The sequence below is a fragment of the Zeus faber genome, assembly GCF_960531495.2.
Source record: "Zeus faber genome assembly, chromosome: 21".
Classification (NCBI taxonomy): domain Eukaryota; kingdom Metazoa; phylum Chordata; class Actinopteri; order Zeiformes; family Zeidae; genus Zeus; species Zeus faber.
Window position 1 is genome coordinate 18,477,205 of NC_137208.1, and position 26,561 is coordinate 18,503,765.

At 49.0% G+C, this 26,561-nt stretch overlaps 2 protein-coding genes across 2 annotated transcripts; both read right to left on the reverse strand.

Moving 5' to 3' along the window:
* Window positions 1–933: 933 nt before the first annotated feature.
* On the reverse strand, window positions 934–19,884 carry nrip2 (nuclear receptor interacting protein 2; the record flags this gene model as incomplete). The annotated part of the gene is made up of 6 exons (XM_080022121.1): window positions 934–2,706; window positions 4,240–4,292; window positions 5,124–5,230; window positions 5,890–5,972; window positions 9,336–9,656; window positions 19,729–19,884. 6 exons carry the CDS (start codon window positions 19,882–19,884, stop codon window positions 2,608–2,610), a joined length of 819 nt encoding a protein of 272 aa, XP_079878247.1. The 3' UTR covers window positions 934–2,607.
* Window positions 19,885–22,867: 2,983 nt separating this feature from the next.
* Window positions 22,868–26,275, reverse strand: klhl42 (kelch-like family, member 42). The gene is made up of 3 exons (XM_080022603.1): window positions 24,897–26,275; window positions 24,345–24,538; window positions 22,868–24,093 (listed from the first exon to the last, which is right to left on the reverse strand). Exons 1-3 carry the CDS (start codon window positions 25,658–25,660, stop codon window positions 23,618–23,620), a joined length of 1,434 nt encoding a protein of 477 aa, XP_079878729.1. The 5' UTR covers window positions 25,661–26,275; the 3' UTR covers window positions 22,868–23,617.
* Between the last annotated feature and the right edge of the window lie 286 nt (window positions 26,276–26,561).

The following is a 26,561-nucleotide window of genomic DNA, read 5'->3' on the forward strand; positions in this document are numbered from 1 at the left end:
TGCCTCCTGCGGAGACACTTTTTAGAAATACCTTACAGCCCTCTTTTCCAGTGAGGCTTTTTAGAGCATCGGCAGTATGTGTCATGTGGAGTGGTTCAACAGAGGTGGAATTGCTGGGGTTATGTGACTTAATGGGAATGTGTGTGTGTGTGTGCGTGTGTGTGTGTGTGTGTGTGTGTGTGTGGCAGGGGGGCCGGCGGGGGGTGGCGGGGGGGCTGCCTCTTACCAGCGGCCCTGTAATTTACTGTTCCTGTGACGCCATCTTCCTGTGCCGTGCTTATTGTGGTGACAGGGAGATCTCACGGCAACAGATGCATGTGGGACCGTCTGACGGATCTGATCAGATGAACCCTCTTTAACCCAGTGTGAAATCCCGATCGGACGCAGAGACACCCAGGCCGACGAATAATGCCTTTGGACACCCTGGTTTATTGGATGTGCGACCTTCTGATTTGCCATTCGCACTTCGTTAGTTTCTTACATTGTAGCTCCAGTGACGTCGAATTTCCTTACCTGCCTTGGGAGTATACCCGGTGTGTGTCTGTACTGGTATCCGTAGGCACACATGTGACTACTCTCTTTGTAAGGGCTATAAATTAACATGGGGAGGGTGGGGCGGCACGGGGAGACTGGGGAATTCAGTGGTCAGAGGAGTCAGCCCCGCAGGACCCCCGGTGCTGTGGGAACATCTGAGTTTCTCTGCGCGGACGTGACAAGGTTATTTTTCAACAGGAGTGTACCAGCGGAGGACGCGTACAGCTGCTGCAGTCCAGACTGGGGGAGAGCACTCTCGTGATGTAATAAAACACACAACAAAAAGAGCCACTGCTAAAGAGCCCGGTCTGCAAAAACAAGAAAGCGCAGGAGCCAGAAAGGGAAGGTCAGTCGTTCAGCGAAATCAAATTAAAAATGAGGAATAACTGTAAACAAAGCTAGACAGAATACATGTTTCTTTAATAGGCAGAGAAAATACTGTTTCAGAAGGAGAAAACACCAAAAATAAAACTTTCTCTCCCTACATCACATCCCCGCTCGCTCACCGAGACACATCGAGGAGGGCGGCGGTGGGGGGGGGGGCGACCCGTCGTCAAACACGCAACCGCGGGAAGATCAGACGGACACTCCGGCACGACGGAAAAGCGCGGCGTGGCGCGGCCCGGGCGTCGTCGAGAGGGCGCGGGGGCCCGCTCCAATGTGAACCGGAGGCACCGCTTGATTCCCCGCACTAAGCAACCACGTTGGGTACAAGGGAGTCAGGAGGCATCGTAGCGGGCGGGTGGGGGGTTTGAAGTCGTTCCTTTTATACACTGGAAATAGTCTAGTGCCTATTGATTCCTTGTCCCTCGTAAAAGAGAAGATCCTAGCAATTAAAATTCTGAGTTTGACAAGTAAATGAAATGTGGGACGGGGGTGGGTGGTGGGGGGTGGGGGGCCTCCTTCAAAGAACGTTTTGCAGGGCTGAGGAGAAGCCCCCGGAAAGCTGCTCGAACAAACATTAGCTCAGTCCGGGGCCTCGACGCCGAAGCGCCGCTCCTTTTGAAAATCTTCTCAAGGAGGCGGAGAAAGACCTGGGGGGTCTCTCTGCGTCTGTCCGGTCGGTTCGGACCAGAGCTCAGTCCGGTCGCTCGGGGAGATGAGACCCGGCGTCCTGTGTGGAACACGAGCCACGTCGCGCAAGAAAGCCCCCGCTTTGACCCCCGACACACACACACACACACACGCACACGCACGCGCACACGCACACACACACACACACACACACACACACACACACACACACGTATCCCACCCCACTTCCTTGACACAAACATGCAGACTTGTACAAAAGCAGAACTTTACAGTCATGCAGATGGAATGTTTTGATATCCCCTCAAGTCACTCGCGTCGACTCACGATATCGTAGGCTGGCCTCAAGTACAAAGGTTATCGGCAAATGATGAGTGAAAAAAAACAAAAAACGATTTTTTTTTTTCCAGGCCAACGTCACTGCCTCCATATTTAGCAATTAAATGAATTGCATTTTTTTGAGGGGGGGGGTGGGCTTTGCCTCCAGCAGTCTTCCCAAATTCTAGACAGGATTCCATGCCCTGTCTCCTAATAAGTTGGCCGGACAGACGCCTCATTATATAAGACCTAAGAAACAATTCAAGCCCATTGATTTGAAAGGCCAACCTGAGTACGAGCACTTTGCGGGGTGGGGTTAAAATGTATTACTTCTATTAGACTGCACTGGACGGACCAATCATTTTACTTTTTTACGATCAAATCACATACACTATGCATTGTGTTCATTGTGTTCTTTGTCCTCGTGACTTTTTACATAAGCGGACTCGAGCAGATCAACAGAACAAATGATTTAAGAATATAATCATGAAAAATGACCTGATTGTCCACATAATTGGCTGCCATCCGCTCCCTAAACTAGACTAATTTAATAGAGGAGATAATCATGATAATCCAAGACAATGATATAAACTCAAGATTCATCGGGGGTGGGGTTGGTTGGGAACGCTCTTCCACTTTCTGGCAGTGTGAGACAGCGTGAGTGGACAGGAAGTGCCGCTCGCCGTGCAGCCCCAGCTCGCCGGGAGCCCGGAGGACACGTCCTCACAGGTTCTCGTTGGTGTCGTGCGGCGGCTTCAGGAAGGGCAGCTCTTCGTCCGAGCCCTGGAGCCTCAGCACCCGACTACTTAAGTCCACGCAGCACTGTGTTGAGGGGTGAGGGGAGAAAGGGGGGCGGGGAGTGGAATTGCATTGTCACCGTTACATAAGCACATGTCTGTAGCTAGAGGACCAATATGTGGCCATCCTCAGTGGCACAGCACTTTGTCCACATTTGATTTGGTCCATTGCATGCGTTCAAAATGTGAATAGGGTAATGTAGAGGAAGAACTGTCTCTGTGATAGTTCTTCAAAGATACTGCATTTCCTCAAATAGTGACCGGGGCCTTTATTTACCTCAACCACAGAGGGTACCGGGCCTTTATTAGAAGCAGGTTTATATTATAGGCAGGCTTTTATCTCTAATTCCCTCTGTTTATTATGTTTATTTGATCATATTTTAGTATGAATTTTAAATCAAACGTTCGTCCAGGTGCCGTGCGATGCAAACACATGTATGGTGGAAAAAAGAGGAGGAAAAAAAAAAAAGCTAGCAGCTACCCCAAAAGGTCACACTTGGGGTGGTATCCGACCGGGGAATTACAGTTTTCCCGAGTTTCCCTTGAACGCACCACCTCCTGCTTTGGCGCCGTTCCCATGCGGAGCTCCACCTCTCCCATCAGTCTTTCCCTCGGTCTGTATTTGAGGCAGGCTTTTATTTGTTCGGGTCGACCCCACCCCGGCATTCATTCGAGGCACAGTTTTGTATTGTATGACTACCGGTTTATTTTTGCATAAACACGGTATTTTGATATTTATTTCTTCTCTGGTTTCCCCCGGAAGGCTGGGAAGCTTATGTTAAGTGACGCTACCTGTCCAAAAAAAAAGATCTTACATCGGCGTGGCTTGTAAGATGAAGGGTTTCGCAGCATTTGTTAATATATCTTCTGGTTTTGGCTCTTCTGTAAGCAACCTTCAATTCCTGAGCAGGATGGTAGCCCGGGTACATTTTGATGTATATGCAAACCACGCTTTGCATGGGTTGTAAGATTCGAAATGAGGTTAAGGTAAGGTGTTTGATGGCGCTCGGGTTTCAGCGTAGGCCAGGATGTGACGCCCATTTCCAGTCTTCAAAGCCTTTGCATCAGCTTTTAACAGACAAGACGATCGACCCCAACCCAAGCTCTTCAAACGGAAGCCAGATTTCCGACGGCTTAGCGCGGGTGGAGGTGTGCCTATGTTGGGGTTTCTTCAACTAAGACGTCTTCTCTGATTAAAAAAAAAAAAAAAAAAGAATCGGTCCGTTTTTAGACGATAATCTACTAAATGCACGTTGTGTGAAAAAGCATAGCGTCCAAAAGCTTCTCTGCAAATGCCAAGTCAATTTCGCTCCTGGCTTTCACAAACTGTTATCGGTGCAACATGCAAAAAAAACAAAAAAAAAAACTTGCCATGTGGACAATCGTTGCTCGGTTCGCCGAGCCCTGATGTGCCGGTATTATTTTTTTCTTTACCTCTACTTCTTAGGGTATTTGTGACTTGTCTCTGCGTCATCGTAGAGCAAATCATCATTACAAATTTAACAGGATGAACGATGAGACGCAATGGCTATGTTTGCAAAGATAATGAGGACCTTACTTTGAGTTCCAGCAGAGTCTGGAGACCCAGGCAGAGCTCAAACGCTTCATCCTCTGAAAAAGAGATAAAATAATAAATCAGCGAGAGAGAGAGAGAGAGAGAGAGAGAAATAAGGAGATTCAAACCGACCTGTAAAAGTCACGCTGATGTTTGATAACAGGCAATAAATTACTCAATGTATCTATAAACATCAGCACAGCATAATCCCTATTTTTTATTTTTTTGACACAATGTGTGTGTGTGTGTGTTTGTGTGTGTTACCATAATTTTGAGAACATTTTGTCAAGAAGTGGAGCTGTTGAGTAGTTCTCTCATTTAAAGGTCAAGGTCTTGGCTCAGTGCTCGAATGACAGTTAACTTGTGGTCAAAGCGGCGCTCTGCGTTAAGCACGATGAAGCACAGAATGGTTGTAGCCAACGGCTGGAAGAGCAACGTATATATTGTAAATGCATTGGTTTGTATGGATTTGAACTTCTTAGAGGAGTCTTGAGTTCCTCTCCGGCGTGGATTTTCGCCGTCAAAATGGACTTCTGCGCGGCTACTTCACTCGACTGGGGAAACGGTCAGCGTGCTCTGTGAGTAGTGGTTATGCAGACAGCACAACAGCAACACCTTTTTAGGACTTTTTTTTGAAAGAGCAACCGTGCATGAAGAACAAAGCGGGCGTGACAACACGTCACTTTAGGCTCGGCTGATGAGGTTGCTCTGTGAACCGGCCGCTTCGTTCAAAATGATTCCATTTGGCGGCCGCTGACTGTCCCCTTTGCTTTACCGCTGGCAAGCCAGAAAAATTCCACCCCGAACTACAAATTGAGGAAAATCGTGTTTTCTGGATTTTACCGCAACTACATGGTTTTGGCGTGTTTTTCCCCCAAAGTGTTTACCTTTGACGTAAGCCGAACACTGGACCCTCTGTGCTCCCAGCTGCAGCTGCAAACCCCTCACTGTGCTGGTGAGTCCAAACGGTGCCTTTTCCTGATCAGGTACCAATCTGACAAGAGATGCATAATTTAGATGTATACATACAATACTCCATGCTGATTGGTCAACAACAGCGGTCAATTCCTTCTTAATGTCTGTCTGTTAATAACCGCCTGGTTTTATGTCCATCCTTTTAAAAACTACAATGGAAAACGAGAAAGAGATATGCGGATATGTCCAATTTCACATTAATAACAGCACATAGCTTAGTCGTATGTAGGACAAAGTTTGGACTACGCTGTTGTGGACTGTTTTTCTTAGTGAAGCTCTTTACTAGGCATACTAGTTACAAAATAATTTCAAATTAATATTACATCCCAACGCATTATTTTATTTAGTAAGCCACCGAGTAATAAGCGGGATAATGTTCAGTCGTTATCACAAAATAACCCCCTTCAGAGTGATACAAGAACCCCTCCGCAACCCTCTCGGGGATTATTTTGCATTAATGTCCGGCTGCCTGCGCATTGTCCCTTACACAATCTATTTGCCTGAAAGATAAGGAAAAGGGATATTGAACTTTTCGTAACACGCACATTACAATGTACTCATTGTAACACGTGTGTTTTAGTGTGAACACACATCCACGTGTACCAACGCAGGGACCGAGCCCTCGCGACAGTATTTGTTAAGGCCCGTGCGTGCGGCGGCATAGGATCGATTTCTTACCCCAGCCTCTGACAGCAGGAGCTGGAGATGTGGTTGTGTTGGCAGCCGGTGTCGATGGACGCCTTGACTTCGGTCTCACAGCACTGCGGATGCAAAAGGGAACAAGCAATGTGCATTCCCATTGACAATTGACATTGAAACTGTTTGATTTTCAGCAAATTCCAGTTGTCAGCACTACCGTGCGGGGAAGCGGGCCGGCTGGCATGTGACTCTTTAATTGGAATATAGAACCCAAGTCAATAGTTGATCCATTTTTTGGCGGACAAGGCAAATTCCCTAGTACTTCATTATGAGGTGTTTACTAACCAATTATCTGTAAAAGTGTTCCTCGGGTAGTTTGTTCGGGTCGAATGCCATTGTTTATTCACATTCAAATCTTCATTGATTACTTGTCAGAGCGCAGGAGCGTTAAACCCAGGTTCCGCTGTGATATAATGGCACTGTGTCATAGTTAAATAATAAACGAATAATGAGAATTCAGGATTATACGGGTTAGTAGTTACTTCTACTCAGTAACATATACCTAAGTCATCTTTCAGAGATTAATTTTTTTTTATGAGTAGATTGTGCTGTATTCCCTAAATTGATCGCTGCTTTTGCTGACAGCTTTTCCTCTACGATGCCAATTCAGCAGTGTTCAGTTGTGTACTTTAACCACCGTGCTACCTTGAAGGACGTGCTAAAAGCATGGTACTCATCATTTATGTGGTTAACCGATCAGTCATCTGAATAACTGTGCACTCTAAAATACAATAATGGTACAGCGTGATCTTTGCCCAGGCCGATAATTGACCAAGGGAAGTCAAGGCATCCAAAGCCAGTGATCTTTCTATCGTGACCTTTCCTGTGTTCCCTGTCTCGCCATCGTGCTGCAGTTGATTTTCATCACAGGAAATGGGGAAGTACACATTAAGGTGAACCCACAATTGTGATGGCATTTTGGGTCATCATAATATAGTTAAAGTGGACTTTCAGGCCTGTCATTTGACCAAATCATCGGCCTTGACCAAAGTATTGCTATCGAGAGACAAATTCAAATGTCACAATATCATTTTGACAAATATGTCAAAAGAATATTGTGACATTTGATGTTGTCCCTAATTATCCGCTTTTCACACTAAGTTCTCTTTTCACTCTATGCCTGGGCACACGACCAGCTCATACATTAAGCAGGTGTCATCCCTCACCATTGGAAAGGTGAAGCCTCTTTGGAAAGACTAAATAATGTATTCCTGCCATATGGTGGCTCTGCATGCATGCATGTGATGTGAGCAATATGCTGCAGCCCCCGCAGTCTTGTGCTTGTACTTCCACAAGAAAATGTGAAAATATTTATTTCCTTTTTTTAAACATCTTTTCCAGAACACACCGCCCCCAAAATAGTTAATGAGAAAACCACAGTTTCTCCAACATAATCTTGCTATACTCACTGGACTGCGAGATACAGTATTCCTTCAACTGCTTCACACCGAACGTGTTCGAGCCATTGTCGGCACTCGTCTATTATCCTGTTTGGTTCCTGCGTGCTTTATACGGGGCCAGCCGAGCACTATCTTGGCCTTGCAGGCAGACAGGCTTATCAGCAGGCCGACCAACCTGTTTCTTTTGTGTCTGTGGTGCTGAACCCCCTCCCCCCCCACCCCCCCACCCCCCGCCATTCACACCCCCAAACCCTTTCTCTCTGAAGCGTAAAAATAGCCAAAGTAGACATAAGTAACTTGGGAGCACTTTGGATTTAATAAGTTGATGTGGGGACAAAAAAGAACACTAAGTAAAAAGAGAAATGCTGAATCACCCTGAAAAGTCTATAATGGACCACTAGTTTAAAAATACACACACAAGTGGTGCTTGACGTTTTCAAACACCAGGCAGAAAATGGAGAATAAATCTGCTTTCGTCGTTGTATTGATTTCTCTAACTAGCGTGTGTGTGTGTGTGTGTGTATATATATGCATCTGTCGTAGTGCGGTCATGTGACAAATAAAGATTCTTCTCTTCTCTCTCTAAACAGACAAAAAACTAGAGTTGGCACAATACCCCTGAAATCCTCAGTATCTGCCGATACAAAGCCCATTTTTAGGATTTACCAACCCCACCTGCTTTGACTCCATTAGTCCTACCAGCAGTGACTGTAAGGTTCTTGTTCTTCAGCATGGCCTTTCCAATTCGCATTCCTGTGATCCCCATGCCTATGCACTTGGTGCCTTGTGTACTAACTTACGGGGAACCTGGAAGCCGTGATTAAAGTGTGATTCAGAGACTGTTCCTAGAATAGACATTGTCCTCTGTATTCAGAGCTCCAACTCAGGCGCCTGATGTTGAGGCTGCTGATGTTGATGTTAACGCCTGCTCGCTGTTCACATCCATCCATTCCCTAAGGTGTCTGTGTGTGTGTGTGTGTGTGGGGTGGAGGAGGCTGTATTTTCGTACTTCTCTGTAGATTGACGCCCAATAAGGGCCAGAGGTGTTGCTGTCATTCCACCCATCCAGTCAATGTCAACACTGCATCCGACTGTTCAGTTATTAGCTCTTTTACTTTCTGTGTTGGATATGGACCATGGGAATAAAAAGCTCCCATTTGCCGCTCAATTCCAGCAGCATTTGCCTAACTCCGCTTTCTGTGCGTTACCGTTTTCCAAACCCCGAACAACAACGAAAAGCGCTCTGGCTTTAACTGGTACATGCGATTTGAAATTTCGAGAACGATTTGGATTGTGCATTAAGGTAGGCCTGTTTGCTTCATTGTGTGTAAAACACTCAAAGATGTATGTATGTATATATGTCAAGGGATTCATATGTGGAGTATGAACAATCGTCTGTAGAAATGGCCTGAAAAAGCAGTGATTTTGGTAGTTGGTGGTGATAATTGAGGACCAAGCAAAATCTCTGCAATGTAGCGTAAAATTGGCGATTCCGATTGGTTCACTAAATACAAACAACTCACAACATTTTTGTTTTTCACTTATCCCTGAGTGATAAGTGAGTGTGTGCCAAGAGAGATTTAAGTAGTTAAGTGTGGCATAAGGGAGTGCCCTGTGGGTCTGCTCATGGTTTTTGTCTCCTTTGCGTCACCATAGCGGGCTTGACTTTTGTTTTTTTATTACAATTCCAATCAGCCAACTTTTATTGTGCCGGTAGTTCATGAAAGTACTACTGTGAAGTCACAGCCATGGCTGAGTCACTGTTTTGAATTAATTGGATGAACTCTGTGCTACGAGCCATTAGTGTGTGAGTTGTGTCTTCTTTTTTGTGAGGGCAGTGGGTGGGAGCGAAGCTCCTAATGAAACTACATTCCGCCAGACGGCCGTGGAGACAGACGGAAAAACATTAAATGAAGGGAATAAATGATGAGCCATAGGAGGCGGAATGGGCCTGTCCACCGTTTCTCTCTTTCAATGTAGATTTCAGACACTGTATGCAGCAGTGAAAAGACATGGAGTCCAAACCTTGCACTGTACTAGCAGGGCGGCCAATAGAGTTGGGCCATCGCCTGTCCCCTCCGTCTTGTTGGGCGTCTGCTTGGCCCCGGCCTCGCTGCTGTCGTCCTCCTCGTCGGAGCGGAGGCTCCTCTCGCTCTCCTCTGGGGACTCCCTCTCTTCGGTGGAGTCATCCGCCGTGCTCTCGCTCCTCTCCTCCGCGTCGCCGCCACCATCCTTGCAGTCAGCCAGCGGGGAGCGGACCCTGCCGCTGAGGTCCCGCGCCTCGCCCAGCATCCCCCGGGGGATGTTCCCCTCCAGGAGCCGTCTCTGGACGATGCTGTGTGGTTGCTGAAAGCAGATGGAAGAAGCTTTGTTACGAGCCAGTTGGCAGAGTCACAAAGACAGGACTTGGACAATGGAAGATTTACTTTATAGACAATGGTCAACTACCACTTGGATCTCTTTGTCTGTCTGTCTCTCTTTGTCTCTTTCTTTGAATTCCTAAATAGGGTCCTCTCTAAGTTGCCATTTCATCTCCAAACACAGGCTCCATGTGTATTCACACAGTTAAACCTTTTTGCACTAGGACAGGGTTAGGCTTGGGGCAGTTACAGGGTTCCCTTGTATATATTCAATATAGATATATATTAGATAGATAGATATATTATTACTTTTAAAGATAGTTTAAAGAAAATGTCCACCTCCCTTTCAGAGCAACAGGTGGCCAGTGAGCGCAAGACGGAAGATCTTTCTGGAAGATACCACACAAACAAATAATGTTTCAGCTTCGCCTCAATAATCACATCGCTGGAGCGCCGCTGACAGTAATGGCTGTATTGTACTGAAGTCAGCTTGCTCAGACGGAGTAAACAGAAGGTCACCCAACACCAGCGGAGTCAAATAATAATTAATGGGAATGTATGAGTAAAACAAATTGCATGAAACAAAAATAACTCAATGAGAGCAAACAAGGTATCTCCCGTAAAATAGTGTGCCAACTCTGCCAACACAATTGTAGACCTTTGCTTATTAACCAAAAACCATGTAATGTTATTTAACCATGCACCTGTGGTAGTTCCGCCTACCACATACCACCCAAGTGGCATTTCCAGGGCCCTCCCGCACAGAGATACAGACGACGATGGCTCATAGACATCAGTTTATTGAGAGAGAGAGACAGAGAGAGAGAGAGAGAGAGAGAGAGAGAGAGAGAGCTGAGAGAGAGAGAGAGAGAGAGAGAGAGAGAGAGAGCGCGCTCTATGGAATTCGCCTGGAGCAGATGTAACATATCATGACAGGGCTCCTATCCTGACTGAGTGTGAAGATGGGGGTTTTAACCTGCTGCTCATTAGCCCAACCAATGAGCAACCGGTATGCAGCCACCCTGACCCAATCACCTAGATCCAGGTCAGGTGTGGCTGCTCAAACCATCCCACTCCCACACCACAGCACCATTCTGTAAAGTTTCACAATCACTAATTCATGCAGAGTGAACAAACACCACACTATAAGACATCTTTGAGGAGAGAAATTTGGTCTAAAATAGCTTGTTTAAAGATCCTTTGAGATATGATGAAATAACCTTGCAAGAACGCAAGCCGTTTGGTGGGTCCAAAGCTAAATATATCTTGTCATGTAGATACATTTTCTCTTTTAAAGCCGGGGTTGATCCCCCTGGAGCAAATGGAGATGAGGAGCTTTTAATGTCTTTTTGAGAGACATGGCAGACATTCACTCACTCTTTGGGAAGCTTTTGATGACGTTTGTTTTTTTGGTCATTATGTTATTGTGTTCTGAGGTCATCGTTTCTTAAAAAGGCCAACGATGACGGCCATATTCAACCACAAATGCAAGCTGCGCTCAGACATCTTTCTAATGGATGGATGGACACCCTGTCCCCCGGCTATAGAATTGTCATGGGAGCCATCTTTTTTTTTTCTACATACAATGTAGAAGTCAGCTAAAACCTATTAAGTACTTTGCTTCATGATCTTAGCTGGGCAACTCAAGAAATTCTGCTCATGTTCACCCTGTTTTGCCAGCCCCCTGTTCCATCACCCAACACCCAAATCCTGACCAGTGAAAACCAACGGTCTGCCTGAGATCACTCCCACTTGAATTTTATCCCTAGCATCATTGTGTATATGGCCAGCATGAATCATTAAGTTCAGAAACACACGGGGTCGTGCACTGGAGAAGCAGGGGCACACGCCGGGTGGTGTCGGAGCAAATTGGATTGAACTTAAGCAGCTGCAGTGGTTACGCTCCAGCTCCGGCACGACTGGCTAACGTTCTCCGTAATAAGTCATTTCTATCGGTTTGTTCACCACACACCTCTTAGATATCTATTAAAAGGTACCATTATTGCCCTTATTTCCCAAGGACGGAGGGCCACTGCGGTCATTGCTGGATTAATGGAAGGTTTTCCAGCCCAAAGAAATTGGAACGCGCAGTGTCTTGCCACGGCTGGCGGTTCTGCATGTGTCTGTATAAATAGAATTATGCTATGAAATGATTGTTCTGCTTAAAAGTTTTCATTTTGTGTTGTTTATTTTTTTTATCTGGACCTTGTTTTTGAGCGGACAATCAATGAAATTAAATTCTGATTGGGTTACTTTCAAAGCCTAGAAAATGCTCTCGGTGAGGCAGGATGTGACAATAAAAAGACCGAACGTCACAGTTTCCTTGAGCTGGAAATGGTTGTCAGGGTATGAATACACAATCTTAAAGGCATAAAGGCACATGGTACGCCTTTAAGATTCTAGTGAAGATTAAACATTGCTACCTAACACATAAAAAATGGGGGGTAAAGCCTGCTCAGTATTCCTTCAAGATGGGGAAAAAGGAAAGCTTCATTGCAGGGGGGAAGTAAAAAGGGAGAGAGGGAGAGAGACCACTAAAATATAGAGCAGGGCGAGAAAAAGCGAGCAACTGAGTTGGCGGGGTGCGATGGAGAGCCAGATGGGCAATGAATAAGTAAACAAGACCTGAGCTTCATGGCGTGGCTGTCACCTCATGCGTGGACATGCCTGACCCCGAACCCTAACCCCGACCGCTGGAAATATTATCTCTTTCATCGACACCTTTCCTGTGCCGGCCTCTTCTTTCTTACCATCTGCCAAAGCACCGATTTGTTCTTCCATAACGAGTGTATCACGCCGCCCAATCCGCCCAATTTCTTGTTCCTGTGTAGAGCATCCGACCCCCCCCTTGTTCTCCATTCTCCAGCTGTGGCTCCAAAGTGCTTGACTGGATAATGGCATGGGCTGTGATGACGGCCTCGACCTCTCTCTGCTCGGCGGGAGCTCTCAGAGGAACCGGACTCTTCATAATGAGCCGCTTGACATCCGCCGCTAATCAAATGCAATCAGAAGGTCCGCTCCGGACCACGCCGAAGCTCCGCTTGCCGCTCTGCTTTCCGCTCGCTGCGGTTGACACGTTGTCCTCTTCGCCTCGCCAAGCAGCCGGTATTTTATCTCTCGCTTACACTGTCTTCACAGCACCCTGCCGACAAGCACCTTCAAACCGTCATCCTGACAGACGTCATCGGACCTCATCTTCCTTGACTTAAATTTTCAGTCAGGACCACACTCGTCAAAGTAATCTTTATCGAATTGGAGGCATTAAAGTTACGCCTTCGTCGGCGGGCTTCCATGAAGGAATATCTTGGCAGATCCACACGTCTTTATAAATGAATAGTGGCTGTAGAACACTTTCCACCCGTCAATCACCTTCAAACCCGTCACCCTGACGGACATCAGCACCTCCAGCCTCCTTGACTTCAATTTTCAGTCGGGACCACTCTAGTCAAAATAACTCGATTGAACTAGAGGCAATGCAATTATTGGCAGTGGTTACTGGGTTACAGCTATGATAACATAAAATCTGAGAAGAACAGATCCGATAACATAAATAGAGATAAGTTCTAGCGTTTGGTAAAGTCCAGACAGTTTGTAGAGTAGGAGATGGATTAAACAGCTGCAGGAAGCCATGCGTGCATACGAGAGAACGACGGATGAGTAGTCAAGGATGAAGCGTGTAAACAGACCCTCCTGGTTGACGTCACTCTTCGGATGAGCAGTCGAGGCGAGAGCCGGCCGAGCTAACGCGACTACCCTGCCTCCCCCGCCGGAAGTTTGGCTCTGCAAAACGTACAGAAGGTCGCATAGAAATCAAAGAGAGCTTTTTATTTCAGTCCCCCAGCCCAGGCTCACACGGCGGAACAGGCCCTTAACTCCCAAGCACCTTCTCAGCGCGCAATCATCACGGCATCTCGGGAGGAAATGCACACGTTCAGGTTATTACTCAGGCCTTTAGCCCGTTTACGAATCAGCTGGAGTTAATCTGCGCGACGGCAGAACACATTTTCTGCAAGCTTATTCCATTAGCAAACCCCTTTTTTTCCCCCCCCTGCACTCTAGGCGGGCAATAATAGTGTGGAGAAATTACCAGGTGGATTAACATAATCTGGCCAGTTTTTTCCAGACAAGCTCAGGAGAGAGGGCGGGCGGAGCTAGTGTGTGATGGCGTTTCAAGTGAGCGTTTCTGTTCTGGGAGCTGTTAATAGGATGTGACTGTTTTTCCATCAGTGTTTTATTTTTTATTTTTTTCCCCCCTTCTTTCCACATGCTCCCTTCGGCCCGGAAGAAGAGGGAGCAGAGTAGATTGAATGTGACAGCCAGCAGAAGACAATGTAATTTCCGCCATCTCTCTCTCTACTCTCCGTCCTCTGTTTCTGGACTGTCATGCCCGCCCGCCCCCGCTTCCCTCCCTTCGTGTGATCTATGACAGTGGGCATTTGTTGCTGGTCAGTCCCCGTTACCTGCACGTCCACACCGGGGTCGGCTTGCCAGGAAATCATGTTAACGTGTAGAGTTTCCACGGTCAAAGGGAAACAAGCCTATCGGCGTATCGTCTTTCCTCACAACATTTTCCCTTCACCCGAAGGCAATGTTTTGCAGCTTTGTTTCCCCCTCATAAGCAGATGATACTATTTCAATTTCATAGCTTTCTCATAGGGAAACTAATGGGGATATGTAATGGGGGTCGGTCAGACATTATATAAGCAAATTCGCGCCGTCCGTGGTTGGCCAATTTGTTCCTCATTGGCGAGGCATCGTCGCGTGCCGACCGACCACGCGCACTGAATGCGGATGAACCCATCATTTCGAAACCAGCCGTGGATTAAACGATTCTTCTGCGTGAGAATCCCATTCGCGACCCAAGAGCCGAAACCGGCTCTTCCGACTCGGACCGACGCCGACCGAATCGAGCGAACGAAGGAGACGGAAGAATCGAAGGGATCTTCCGGCCGAGATCGCTAGGGAGGAGCCCGATCTCCAAAAAAGAGACGAACTTCCCGTCGCCGCTTGTCTGAGAAACGACACTTTGGCCGCCGGTGTCGGCTCTCAAAAAAACATGAGCTAGAAGGCACTGTGACAGCAATGACTTCTCTGCCATCGGGTTAATGATTAGTGCTCGGTTTACGTTCGTTTTAATGAGGTGAAAATGTGAGTCCCACTGCAGTCTTTCTCTGCTGCTTATCCGTCGTTCTTTGGGCGACGGGTTTAAGGAAGCAAGCTCTTCGCAGAGGGGGCTGCGTCGTTTGGGGAACGATAACGTGTGAAAGGATTTGGGATTAAACTGGTCACACACACGAACACGCAGCAACATTTTCTTGTTTGTTTCCCTATTATGTTCCAACGCTTAGTGGATGGCTGCTGAGTTGCACTTGGTGGGAATCCCGCGGTTGACCTCTGACCGCTTACGCGGCGTTCCAGTCCAAACCGGTCCTCTGCCAGTGGGATGGAAAGCCAAGTGTCACCGACTGACATGCACGCTCTCATTGTCGTGGCATGCCCTCCCTCTCTCTCTCTCTCTCTCTCTCTCTCTCTCTCTCTCTCTCTCTCTCTCTCTCTCTCTCCCTGTGTCATTTCCACTCTCTGGGTGAGCTGAGAGGCTAATTGCCATGTGGACTAATTATCTGACTGCAACAGGAACCTCACCCTCTCCCTCTCTCTCTCTCTCTCTCTCTCTCTCTCTCTCTCTCTCTCTCTGTCTCTCTCTCCCTTGCTGTCTCCCACTCCATCCCCCCATCCCACCCCCAACTCCACCCCCCCAGCCCCCCGGCCACGTGAGTGGTTTCTAATACTCTCGTTCTCATTCTGATGGAGAGCTCCTCGGCGGCTGTCTTCCTGTCACGCCGAGGCCAGGAGGGTGCACCCGGAACACAGCTGCCCCCACCCCTCCTGCCCGCCCACCACACCTCCACTCTCACACACACACACACACACACACACACGCACACACATCCGCCACCACCTCCCCTTTTTCTGTCTCACGCCTTGCACCTCTGAAGGAACACCACCTTTCTTCCCTCGCATCGTCTGCTGTCTCACTGCCGCGCTTCTGATCTTCCTCCCTCTTCCTCCTAAACCCCTCTCCCCCTCTCACCATCCCTCCATCTGAGCCCCGTGCTTCTCTCCCGCTCCCCTCCCTCTCGTTGCGGCGGGTTGTTGTTTGCGTTGTTATCCTTGAGTATTTTTAGCTTCCTGCCCCCCCCCCCCCCCTCCCCCACACACACACACAAGAACGCCTCCTGCCTCAGCTTCAAATGACAAAGAGAGAGACGGAGAGAATCGGAGTGATGGGAAGATAGAGGGATAGGATGAGGCTACCTCACAAGCCCTTATTTTCCTGGTGTTAATGACAGAAGATGGCGGCAAAATCCCAAGAGTCCTTCGATCACGTTGAGCGACGTTTGTGTTCCGCTACTTTTCGAGGCAACTGTGATTTATCCACGCGGCTCAAATAAACCTGGTTAAAAAAAAAAAATATATATATATATATATATAAAATAAAATAAAAATAACCGTTTTAAAAAATGTCTTTGTAAAAATAATTGTACACTTTTACAGAAGAAAACGAATGAACAAACAAACAAACAAATAAATAAACAAATAAACAAGTAAATGAATAAATCAATAAATAAATAGATCGACAAATAAATACATTTATAATTAAATAAATAATCTTTAAAAAAAATCTAACAATTATTTTGAAGGCAAAATGTTCGGTTAAACACTGCTGGCAATTAGAAGACAGAGGTGGACATCCAATATTAATAAATGGAGAGGAGAACATAAAAAAGAGAGATGCCATGAGATGCCAAATGATGGCATTAATGAGGACGTACAGTCTTTAGATGACTGGAATACGATATGATTATGATGTTCAATTGAGAAGGTGACCCTCTCGAGGCTGTATTTTTATCTTTTGGGAAATGATCGTTCTCGTCTTGAGATTTAAACACACCGAACGGCGAGGAGGAAATTCCAATCCTCCGAATCTCCCGGCACCTCAGCTCAGCTCAGCGCTGACCATCATCCGTCACTCGGAGACACCCAGAGACTCCCAATTACCTCACTCCAGGTGGAGCGGAACAGCATGTTGCAAATAGGAGACAGGAACTTGGCGAGTGGTGAGAAACGAGATGGGGGCCGGCGAAAGGTCCGGGAGATCGATTTGTTTTTTCTTTCCTTCTTTCTTCCTTCCTTTCTTTCAGTAGCTTTGGATAATGAAGATGGAGGGCATCGACGGAGGTGAAGTTATACAACTGCTCTGGCTGAAGCCGAGCTGAGGGGTTGATGGGAAACCTCTCCATCTCGCTCTCCATCTCGCTCTCTCTCCCTCTCTCCCTCTCTCTCTCCCACCCTCTCTCTCTCTCTCTCTCTCTCTCTCTCTCTCTCTCTCTCTCTCTGAAGCTCATATGAAACATCACCAAGCAGTTTAAGTGCAAGATTTTGACATTGAACAATAATAGAGCACAAACAACACTCTTGACGTCTGTGTGTGTGTGTGGGTGTGTGTGGGTGTGTGTGTGTGTGTGTGTGTGTCTCTCTCTCTCGCTCTCTCTCTACCATTACTCAAAATGGCTGTAACGAAACCATACATTCCCCCTTCAACACCCCCAGTGCGTTTTGCCCTTTTCGCGCTCGCTGCTGCACTGCGCTGCTGGAGCGCCGCCGCCGCCGCTGCTGCTGCTGAGGGAGAGAGAGGGGGGGGGGGGCGCGCCCTGGGCGAGAGAGAGCAACAGTGAAAAACAAATTTGCTCTTATATAACGGGCTCCGCTGTTGAATTACACGCTGGACCGCAAAGGCCGACTAGTACAGAATGAACGGCGAGAGGATAAAACCAGGTTACCGCAAAGTGGCCTATAGCTGCTGCAGCGCTTTGCCCCCTGCCCCTACACAGAGTGTCCAGACATAACATCACTCGATTTTAGGGAGTTGTCTGGCTCGTGAAAGCGGGTTTAAACGCATCAGTAGTGTTTTTTTTCTAAGGATAATTTATTGAGGCCGGTTTCGCAGATGGGGGTTTAATCTAAATCAGGAATAACATAATCCTACCTAACAAGCTACTGAATCCAGATTTAAAAATGCCTTTCTGAGACGTTGCTTGATTTAGATTGAATGAGTTCTAGACTAGGAAGTCCGAGACTAAGGCCATGAAGGACTAGTCAGCTCCTTCTGTCCGGTCTTGGTGCTGAGATAAACCTGCCTCTGGCCAGGTTTCATTTAACCTTCACTTAGACCTAGATTAGCCCTAATCTACCGTCTGGAAATCTTTTTTATTTTATTTTTTTTAAACCATGACTGAGAAAGGCCATTTCAGTCAGTCTGGGTTACAAGTGTGATTTTGTCTAAATTTGGGCCTGATCTGTGTCCGCAAAACCGCCCCAAACAGAGTACATTTGATTCCGCTTGGTTCCCCGGTTCAGGCCGATGCTGTCTTGTGCGTCTGTCAGACCTCCACCAATACACCCGAGAGGATCTCCCATCTACTATCTCCTGTTGTTGTCCGCTGAGAAATCAGGGCAGATTATCAGGGGGGGGGGGGCTACCTCCCCCAAAGGTTCCCAGCTGTTGGAAGTGACAATGCGTGCGCCCCCGCAGGTTTCTGAATGCGACCGAAATGAGTTTCACGCTCTCCTCCGGGAGAAGACAATTTGTATTATTATAAGAGGGTTTTGTCCTTTTGATGAGATATAGAAGGGGCGAGGCTGAGAGCGGATCATTGGCGGCGGGCGGATGATTCCGAGATGAATTTTCTTTCATCCCGTAGTTTCTTTTGTCGTGTTGTTGATATCAATTGCGTCCCTCCATCAGTGACGGTAATTTGTTTGGCGGGGCGCGGCGCTCGCAGCTGTTTGCACGTACCTCTGTTCACTTGTCGTCTTTGGCTGTGGCTTGAAGATGGAGTACATGCACTTTTTGGGGGATAAACATAAGCACAAAAGTGCAGCGGGAAGAAAGTGGATGGGCACGTCATCCTCACACCTGACCGCCCCGTTTATCCGTTTAGCGGAGACGTTGTACGGTCCATATATTCAATGCCTCAAACAGCAGTTTTTTTTCGATTTAACCCCCGCGCTCGCCCGTTGCCGTCGTCTGGGGGGGGGGGCGTCAAAAGGGGAGGATGCAGCAGGGAAGGTCGTAGCCGCTCGCTACGTAGCCCGAGGATGGCTTTGCGAGGCCTCGCTGCCACTTCCGGAGCTTGGACGCCGCCGACAACACCGGGAGTCTCTCATTTGGAGTCTGGAGGAGGAGCTGCGGGGGGAAATCTGGGCGGGGGCCATCGAACCAGGACCGTGTCGAGAGAGTAAAGCCATCATTACAAGGGAATTAAGGGAGTCCCCCGGTAGGGTAGGAAAGAACGGACTGGCGTACGCTATACTTACATAGAGTATGAGCGGAGTGTTTGGATATAGGCGCAGTAGCATCACCTCCCTGTCTGAATGAATGTTCTTGCACAGAAGCACGGGGCGTGACGGCACCCGGCAGGGCGGTTCCTCTGCGTGCCGAGCGCACCGCAACCTGAATCTTTCATGATCTTTACAACCCACGCGTTTCCTTTACGTACTTCCTGCGGTGGCGAGATCGAAATGGTGGCCAGATCGTGCCCTGTGTATCAACCCGAAATTGCACGGGGGTTGACGGCCAAGACATGACACAAACATGGCTGCCGGAAAGCCAGGTGGCTTTGAGGTATGTGATCCTCTACAACGCTCATTGGTGTTCATTTCTGTCGCCTCTCTATCACCAAATGTGCTCATTCTTGCCCGTTACAATCTCCTGACATTCTCAACAACTCAATCATTTCCTTTGCTCTGCTCTGAAGCCGCGCGGCAGTTCCAAAATAATTCAAGAGAAAAGACACGAAAAGGCATCAAACCGGGCGGCTGGCGGCACACCGACAACGGCCTCCCGGGCCCCTTTTGGGCGCCAAAATAAGCCCGGCTCATTATCCGCTATCTGAAATGGCTCATTGAAAATGCGTGCGGTGAACTTACAGTACGCGGTGCCGTGTCGGGGCAGGACTGCCCCCCTGGAACATGTGGATGCGGCTGTGTGTACTCACCAGGTCTTTGGACGTTCCCAGCCTCTTCAGCCCGTCCAGGGGCAGGAGGTCGGCCGAGTCCTTGTGTGTGAACTGGGTGGCCTGCTTCAGACGCCTCTGCTGGTGTAGGATGGCTTTGTCCCGGATGGCCAACTCGCCTTTCTTGCCCTCGCTCATGGTCTCCGGTGGTGGTGGTGGACTGCCGTTTCTCCCCCCCCCCCCTCCCACCCGTCAGTCGGCGGAAAAGCGGAGAAAGGGTCTGTCTCTGAGACGCCCCCCGGCTTTTCGGGGTGAAGGAGAAGGCGGGATATTGGTTCCCTGTGGACTCCCGCTGCCCCCTCTCCCCTGCTCCGGCGGCAGCAGCGCAGTCAGGTGCCCGTGTCCGCTTTCAGGTCCTCGGGTACCTCGGCGCGCACATGCTTCGGCTTGGACAAGGTCGGGGAGAAGGTCCTCCTAGTTATCTGTGTTGTCCCCTTCCCTTTTTTTTTTAGTGGGGGCTAGAGGGATGGAGGGACGGAGGGGGATGGTTGTTACGCAGTCGTCGGGCCTTGGCTCGGATCGTCCGCATCGGCTGCGGTGACACAGATGTCGTCCTCGTCGCTGATGCGCCTTCTTCTTCTACTTCTTCTCTTCCTGCTTCTCATGCAGACGCTGCACTCGTCTCGTCTCTTCTCCCACAGAACGACAGGCGCGGTCCGCCAGGGACGAGTGTTGCAACAGACTGAGAGTGCGACGGTCTGTGCCTGTGCTTCCCCCTCCCCTCACTGTCTTGGAGCCTTGTCTCTCCCCCTCGCTCTCTCCCTCTCTCTCTCTCTCTCTCTCTCTCTCCCTCTCTCAACGTCTCTCTCTCTCTCTCTTACTCACGTCTGCCATCAGGTGTGTGAACCTTGTCTTCAAGCATCTCCCTCTCTCCGCCTCTATTTCTCTCTCTCTCACTCTCTCTCTCGCTCTCTCTCTCTCAATTTCACTATCTCTCTACCTCTGGCTCTCTCTCCACTTCTCTCTCCCTCCCCTTTCTCGCTCTCCCTCGTCTCATCCCCCTTTCTATACCTCTGCCTCTCTTCCCTTTCTACTTCTCTCTCTCTCCCTAGCTCTCTCTACCAGACTTTCTCTTTCTTGTGTTTTTATTTTATAGGCGTCCCCATTTCCCCATCTCTCTAGCTCTCTCTACCTCGGACTCTCACTCCATCTCCCCTCTCTATCCCCCTTCTATCTCTCTCTCTCTCTCTCTCTCTCTCTCTCTGTGTCATCACCAACAGCTCACATCGCCCCCATTTTCTAGATGAACGCTTCACAGAGTGGAAAGAAAAAAAAACCATCAAAAGGAAATAGACAAACGGTGTTGGACCGAGACCGTCTGGAAAGTTTCCCTCACCCACGCATGACAGTGATCACGAACTTGCAGGTCGTGAGCGTTTTAGACAAAGGGCATTTTCCATTTGTTATGCAGTATATATGTAGTAGAGGCGCCGCCGCTTACTTCCCAATGCCCGACCCGATGTGTTGTTTTGTGTTTGGTGTGATTTTGACACCCCACCAAGGATCCAACCAACCCGCCCACGGCAAATGCAATTAATTTCCCCCCCCGGTGCCTCCCCTCCGGCAACCCTATGAATTCAAAAACAGAATGCAGCGTGACATCCACACCCTGCCACCCTCATCCACAAGCAAGCGGCTTCATAGGCCACTCCATCTGTTGATATGTTGTGATACTTCATTAGATACTTAATTCATTCCTGAGGGGAAATTGCAATGTCCCAGCAGCTCAAATCAGACAGACAATAGGCAGTAATAATAACAAACAATAGAATAAAAATTGAAATATGAATGAAGAAAAAATAATATCCGGGGGGAAAAGGGAAATTATACAATAAACCTCAGTTGACTGTACAGAATCAAATATGGCAGGATAATGGAAAATAAGCCTGAATTTTTCAAAATGTTGGCAATATGAAACCTGAAAGATGAACTGTTACACCATAAAATAAAAATAAAAAATATGGTATGATGATGGAAAATAATAAGCAGTATAAACCTGATTTTCTTTTTAGCGGTGTAACGCTGTGGAATTGAAGTGGCAAAACAATACTGACAATACACCTAAAAAAACAAAAAATAATAGCAGTACACAGTTTATTATCGCAATTATTGTTTGTGTGTCGGGGACCAAGCCAATAGAACTGCATATTGTATTGTATGTTGTTTTCTGGAGGGGGGGGGGGGGGGGGGGAATCGTTTTTTTGATTATCCTGATGTGGGCTCCTTGAATTGGATGCATGAGGACTCCAGTGCATGAAAAGTCAAACGTTGCCTTTAGATGTTGCATGTGCACACACTGCCCCCTTCTGGATTTCTATATGTCGTTTCACACAGGAGAATCGGGGGCGTTCAGGGTCAGGGTCAGTTCTCTGTAAATTCGTCTTTAAAATCTCCAATTAAAGCTCCGTTATCATTCGATTATCGTAGTGGTTTTTGTTTTTTTTGTTGTTGTTGTTTTATTTATTTTCTATCAAATCCCTATTTATATTCAAATCTTTGCTTAGCTTGTCTATTTTTCAAAATCATCGCTTTTTATTACAATTTTGTTTTTACAAATCTCCACTTTTATCTTCACATTTTTATGAAATTTTCAAAGCCTTTTTTAAAAAAAAAAAAATATTCATCTTTTTTTCTTCCTTTTACAAATCTTCGCTTACCTATGTATTCGTTTTTCATAAGCTTTCTTCAAAAGCCCCCCCCCCCTATTTATTTATGTATTTATTTATTTACATACACATACATACATACATACACACACACACACACACTTATCTATCTATCTATATATATATCTTATTTATTAAATAATGTATAATCTATAAGACGTCTTTCGCTCATCAGATCATGTCTGTGATTCACTCTGACATTTGAGATGAAGCGGGAGGGTGCAGCCCCACTGCAATATTGCAGTTGGAGAATCCACTTCTCTAGCAAAACCAAATAAATAGCCCACTCCTTTTCTTGGATATGTCGAGTTTCTCTTAAAAAGAAAAAAATCGAACTATAGACACGAGAAAAAAAAAGCAAAAAATAAATAAAAAGCCAAGACAGATCCCTGGCAGCCCTCTTTATTTTCTTGACTCACATTTCAAAGTTGTAACTGAACAAACAGAGAGGTTCCCAAAAGTAAAGCTGAAAAAGATTCCATCCAACTGGAAGAACGGAACTTCTTTTTACGGAATCGCCTCTGAGCAGGGAGCGCCGTCTCGGCGGGGCTGAGATCGTCCCTTCTCACTCTAGGCGCACCATTCATTCGTTAACAAACCGCAAGGTAAACCCAAGTAGCCGGCTGGACACAAATGGGAAAAATAATAAAACAGCTGCCGGCTGCGCGACGTAGTCTTGCTTGGTTTTTATTTTTTTGTGATCAAGTCCCCGTCGATCGAGGAAGGCACATGAGCACCGTCCGTCTCACGGAGCCGGTGCGATCGTCGTGGTGCTAATATCAGCCCCCAACTGAGCTCCCTCCTCCTCATATTTACACTTCTAGCTGGCTTCGTAAAACCAAAGCCACATGTATTTTGTAATTAATATAATTTTAGATTAAGAAATGTAGTATATATGAATGTTTCTGATGTAGTTGGGTGAATAAAGTGTCGAAGAAGTCAAAGGAAGTGAATCATGGATTTCCATTGTAAACATACGGAACGAACGGTCGCCCGTCGATTTCGAGACCGCGCCGCCCTGACACCGCTGCCGCACGGCGTTTCTCGAAGCACGGCGGTCGGCATGCCTTCCGACCCTGCAACCGGAACACCTCGGAACAAATACCCGGCGACCGTCAGCACTAACGGGCGAAGCCGACCCGGTGGAGCGGCTCCCCCCGCCGGAGCCGGAGGGGCCGGCGTTCACCTACGTCGACGCCGTCTCTCTAAAGCCTCCGGTGGCCTCCCTCCCGCGGGCACGGCGCGCCGGGGAGGTAGAGCGAGCAAAGCAGCACGTTCTGGGAGGAGGGGAAGCGCCTGGAGGCCTCCCAGGCGCCCGAGAAGACGTTGTACTTGAGGAAGACCCCGTGCTCCGGGCCGGCGGGCGGGCCCACGTCGCGGCTCACGATGTAGATGCCGTCGTTGTGCAGCGCGCAGGTCAGGTTCAGGCCCGACTTGGAGGCGTTCTCCTTCAGCGCCAGCCACTCGCCCGTGGCCACGTTGTACGACTGCACCGTCAGCATGTCCTCCGTCTGGCTGGCCCGCCGCCGCCCCGGCCCCAGCTCGTGGGTGTAGCCGCCCACCAGGTAGATCGTGTCCTCCACCGAGAGCATCTGCTGCTTGCGTACGTGCGCCGGGCAGGCGCGGAACACCGTCCAGGCGTCGGACGCGGGGCAGTAGCGGAGGACGCTCGTGTTCCTGTCTGTCAGTGGGGCGGGAACAGTTAAGGGTGGTTTGTGGGGGGAACAGCACGAAATAACACTGGCAAGATAAAGCGGATGGTTTGGAGCGCGTACGTCTAATTGGCTTGACTAGATTGTCAGCACCTCGGTCGTGTCATTTCAAACCCCCCGTGAGTGGCGTTTCAAGCAGATGTGCCCTTCTTCAGCTGGAAGAGCAAGCAGGGCGAGGCTTTAAAAAACGCCCGAGGAGACCCCCCGCCCCCCGGCCTACCTCGTGCAGTGTATCCCCCCATCACGTAGATCACGCCCCGGCATTCGCAGGCCGAGAACTCGGCCAGAGGGTCGGGCATGGAGGACACGCAGGTCCACCAGTCCTGCTCGGGGCTGTAGCACTCCACGGTCCCCAGACCTTGGCCGCCCACCGCGTACAGCTTCCCTTGCGCCGGCAGCAGTTTAAAGTTGGACCTGGGGGCGGAGGAGAAACAGCGAGGCGGGTTTGGCATTCGTGGTCGCACTACAGAGATCCCTCGTTAATGCTACGGACGCAGGGCGGATCTGCCGGCGAGCGGATCGCGGGGTCTCTGACCGCTCTGGACTGGTCCCACCGATGACCCAAATCCCCACTGGAGGTAGAGCTTTTCTGGGAGTTTTCCCCTTGCCCGGCTTCAGGGCTCAGACCGGGGGAGGCCGTGTATTCCTATGCGAAATTGTGAGGCTTGTGAAGCCCCTCTGAGACTGGACTGTGAGTCTGTGATTAAGGGCTAAAGGAATAAACCTGACTTTGATCAGGTGGTGGGCGTACTGGCACGGGGAAACGAGTCACCTCTTTTGGTTCAGGGGAGCCACTTGGTGCCATTCATTCCGACAGGGGTCGTAGCAGTGCGCGGCGGAGATCTCCTGGCTCGTCACCCTGTAGCCACCGACGATGAACAGGTAGTTGTCGAGGACGGCGGACCCGTACCCTCTGACGTTGATCATATCGGGCGGGAGGTTGTTGGCCAGGGGCTTCCAGCGCTGCTCCGTGTCTCCGTACCGCTGCATGGACCACGAGTGTTCCCGGTCGCGCCCGTCCACGGACGGACGCGTGAAGTCTCCGATGGCGACCAGGGTGGCCGTGCCCTCCATGCGCATCTCCCGGACCTGCTCCCGCAGGGCAGCGGGTAGGCTGCGGAATTCCGGGCGCCTCAGCATGGGGTGGTAGTGCCAGCTCATGTATCGGAGGCAGGCGTGCCGCAGCTCGCGGGCGCCGTAGACCTCGGCGAGGCCGTGGAGCTCCACGCAGTTCTCCGGCCGGATCTCCGAGGGGAGCAGCTGGAGGATGGAGGGGACCTGCAGGAACGACGCGGTCTCGATCAGGTCCTCCAGGGTGTCGCGGACGACCTGCACCTGGGCGGTGTCGATGAAGCCCAGGACCAGCTCCAGCCCCGGGACGCTGAGGCCCTGCAGCCGCACGCGGTCCTCCGTGGATTCCCGCATGCCGGAGCTGTACAGCGCGCGGAAGTAGTCGCTCTTCTCGATCAGCTTCTCCTTGTTCACCTCGTAGATCTTGTCATCCATGACGATGGCGATGATCTGGTCGGATGACATAGTTTCGGTGGTGGAGCCGCTGTTTATTTACTCTCCTTCTCCTTTCCTTGTATGTTTTATTGTATTTTATTTGTTGTTGCAGTCTTCAGAGTTCGCACTTTAATGCCACCGCACCGTGACTACATGGCACAAACAATAATAGGTAGATTCAGATTCAGGATTAAAAAAAACAACGACGCGGATTGAACAAGCGACCTGTCGTCGCTGCCAGCGCGCACCGCGGCCGTTGTTTACATTTCGCCGGTCGGATCGGTGCGTTGCAGCCTATATATGGTCACGTTCAGCCCATAGGGCCCACCGAAAGGAGTTGGACGGGCTGGAGGAGGCACATCGGCAACCGGGTCCTCGCGTTGCGGGCGTCGGCCACAAAGCGGTGATTGCCGCACCCCCACGCCGCTCCCCAGCTGCTGTGGCGGGACGGAGCTGTCAAAGTTATAGCTCGTGTCAAGGGAGAGGCGTACGACTCGTTCCCGGCGAACGAACCGTTTCAGCGATTCGGGAGTACCTCCGGCCAAAGAGTGCATCTGCGACTCACGAGCTGAAAATACTTTAGCACCGAGGGCTACATCGAGGTGCGAGGCAAAATGCCCGAAACACACCATTTTGAAAGAGGCCACAAATACTTTCTCGGGTACACATCTTTGCGCTCTCCCGCCTCAGCCGGTGACTTGGACAGACTCGGACCGACAAATGGAACGACTCCTTCCGCTAAGTGACCCGTCAAGAACCGAATCTGAAAAAAAAAAAAAGGGGGTCGAACCTTTCGTCAGTAGTCCGTAAGCGTGCGTCATTTCCGGGGTTCGTGGCGGTGTTTTGGGGGAAGCCGCCTCTCGCTGCCGCCTGCTGGTCAAACGAGAACCACTCGTTAGTGTCCTTTATGCCGCGGCCAAGGCGGAACTCG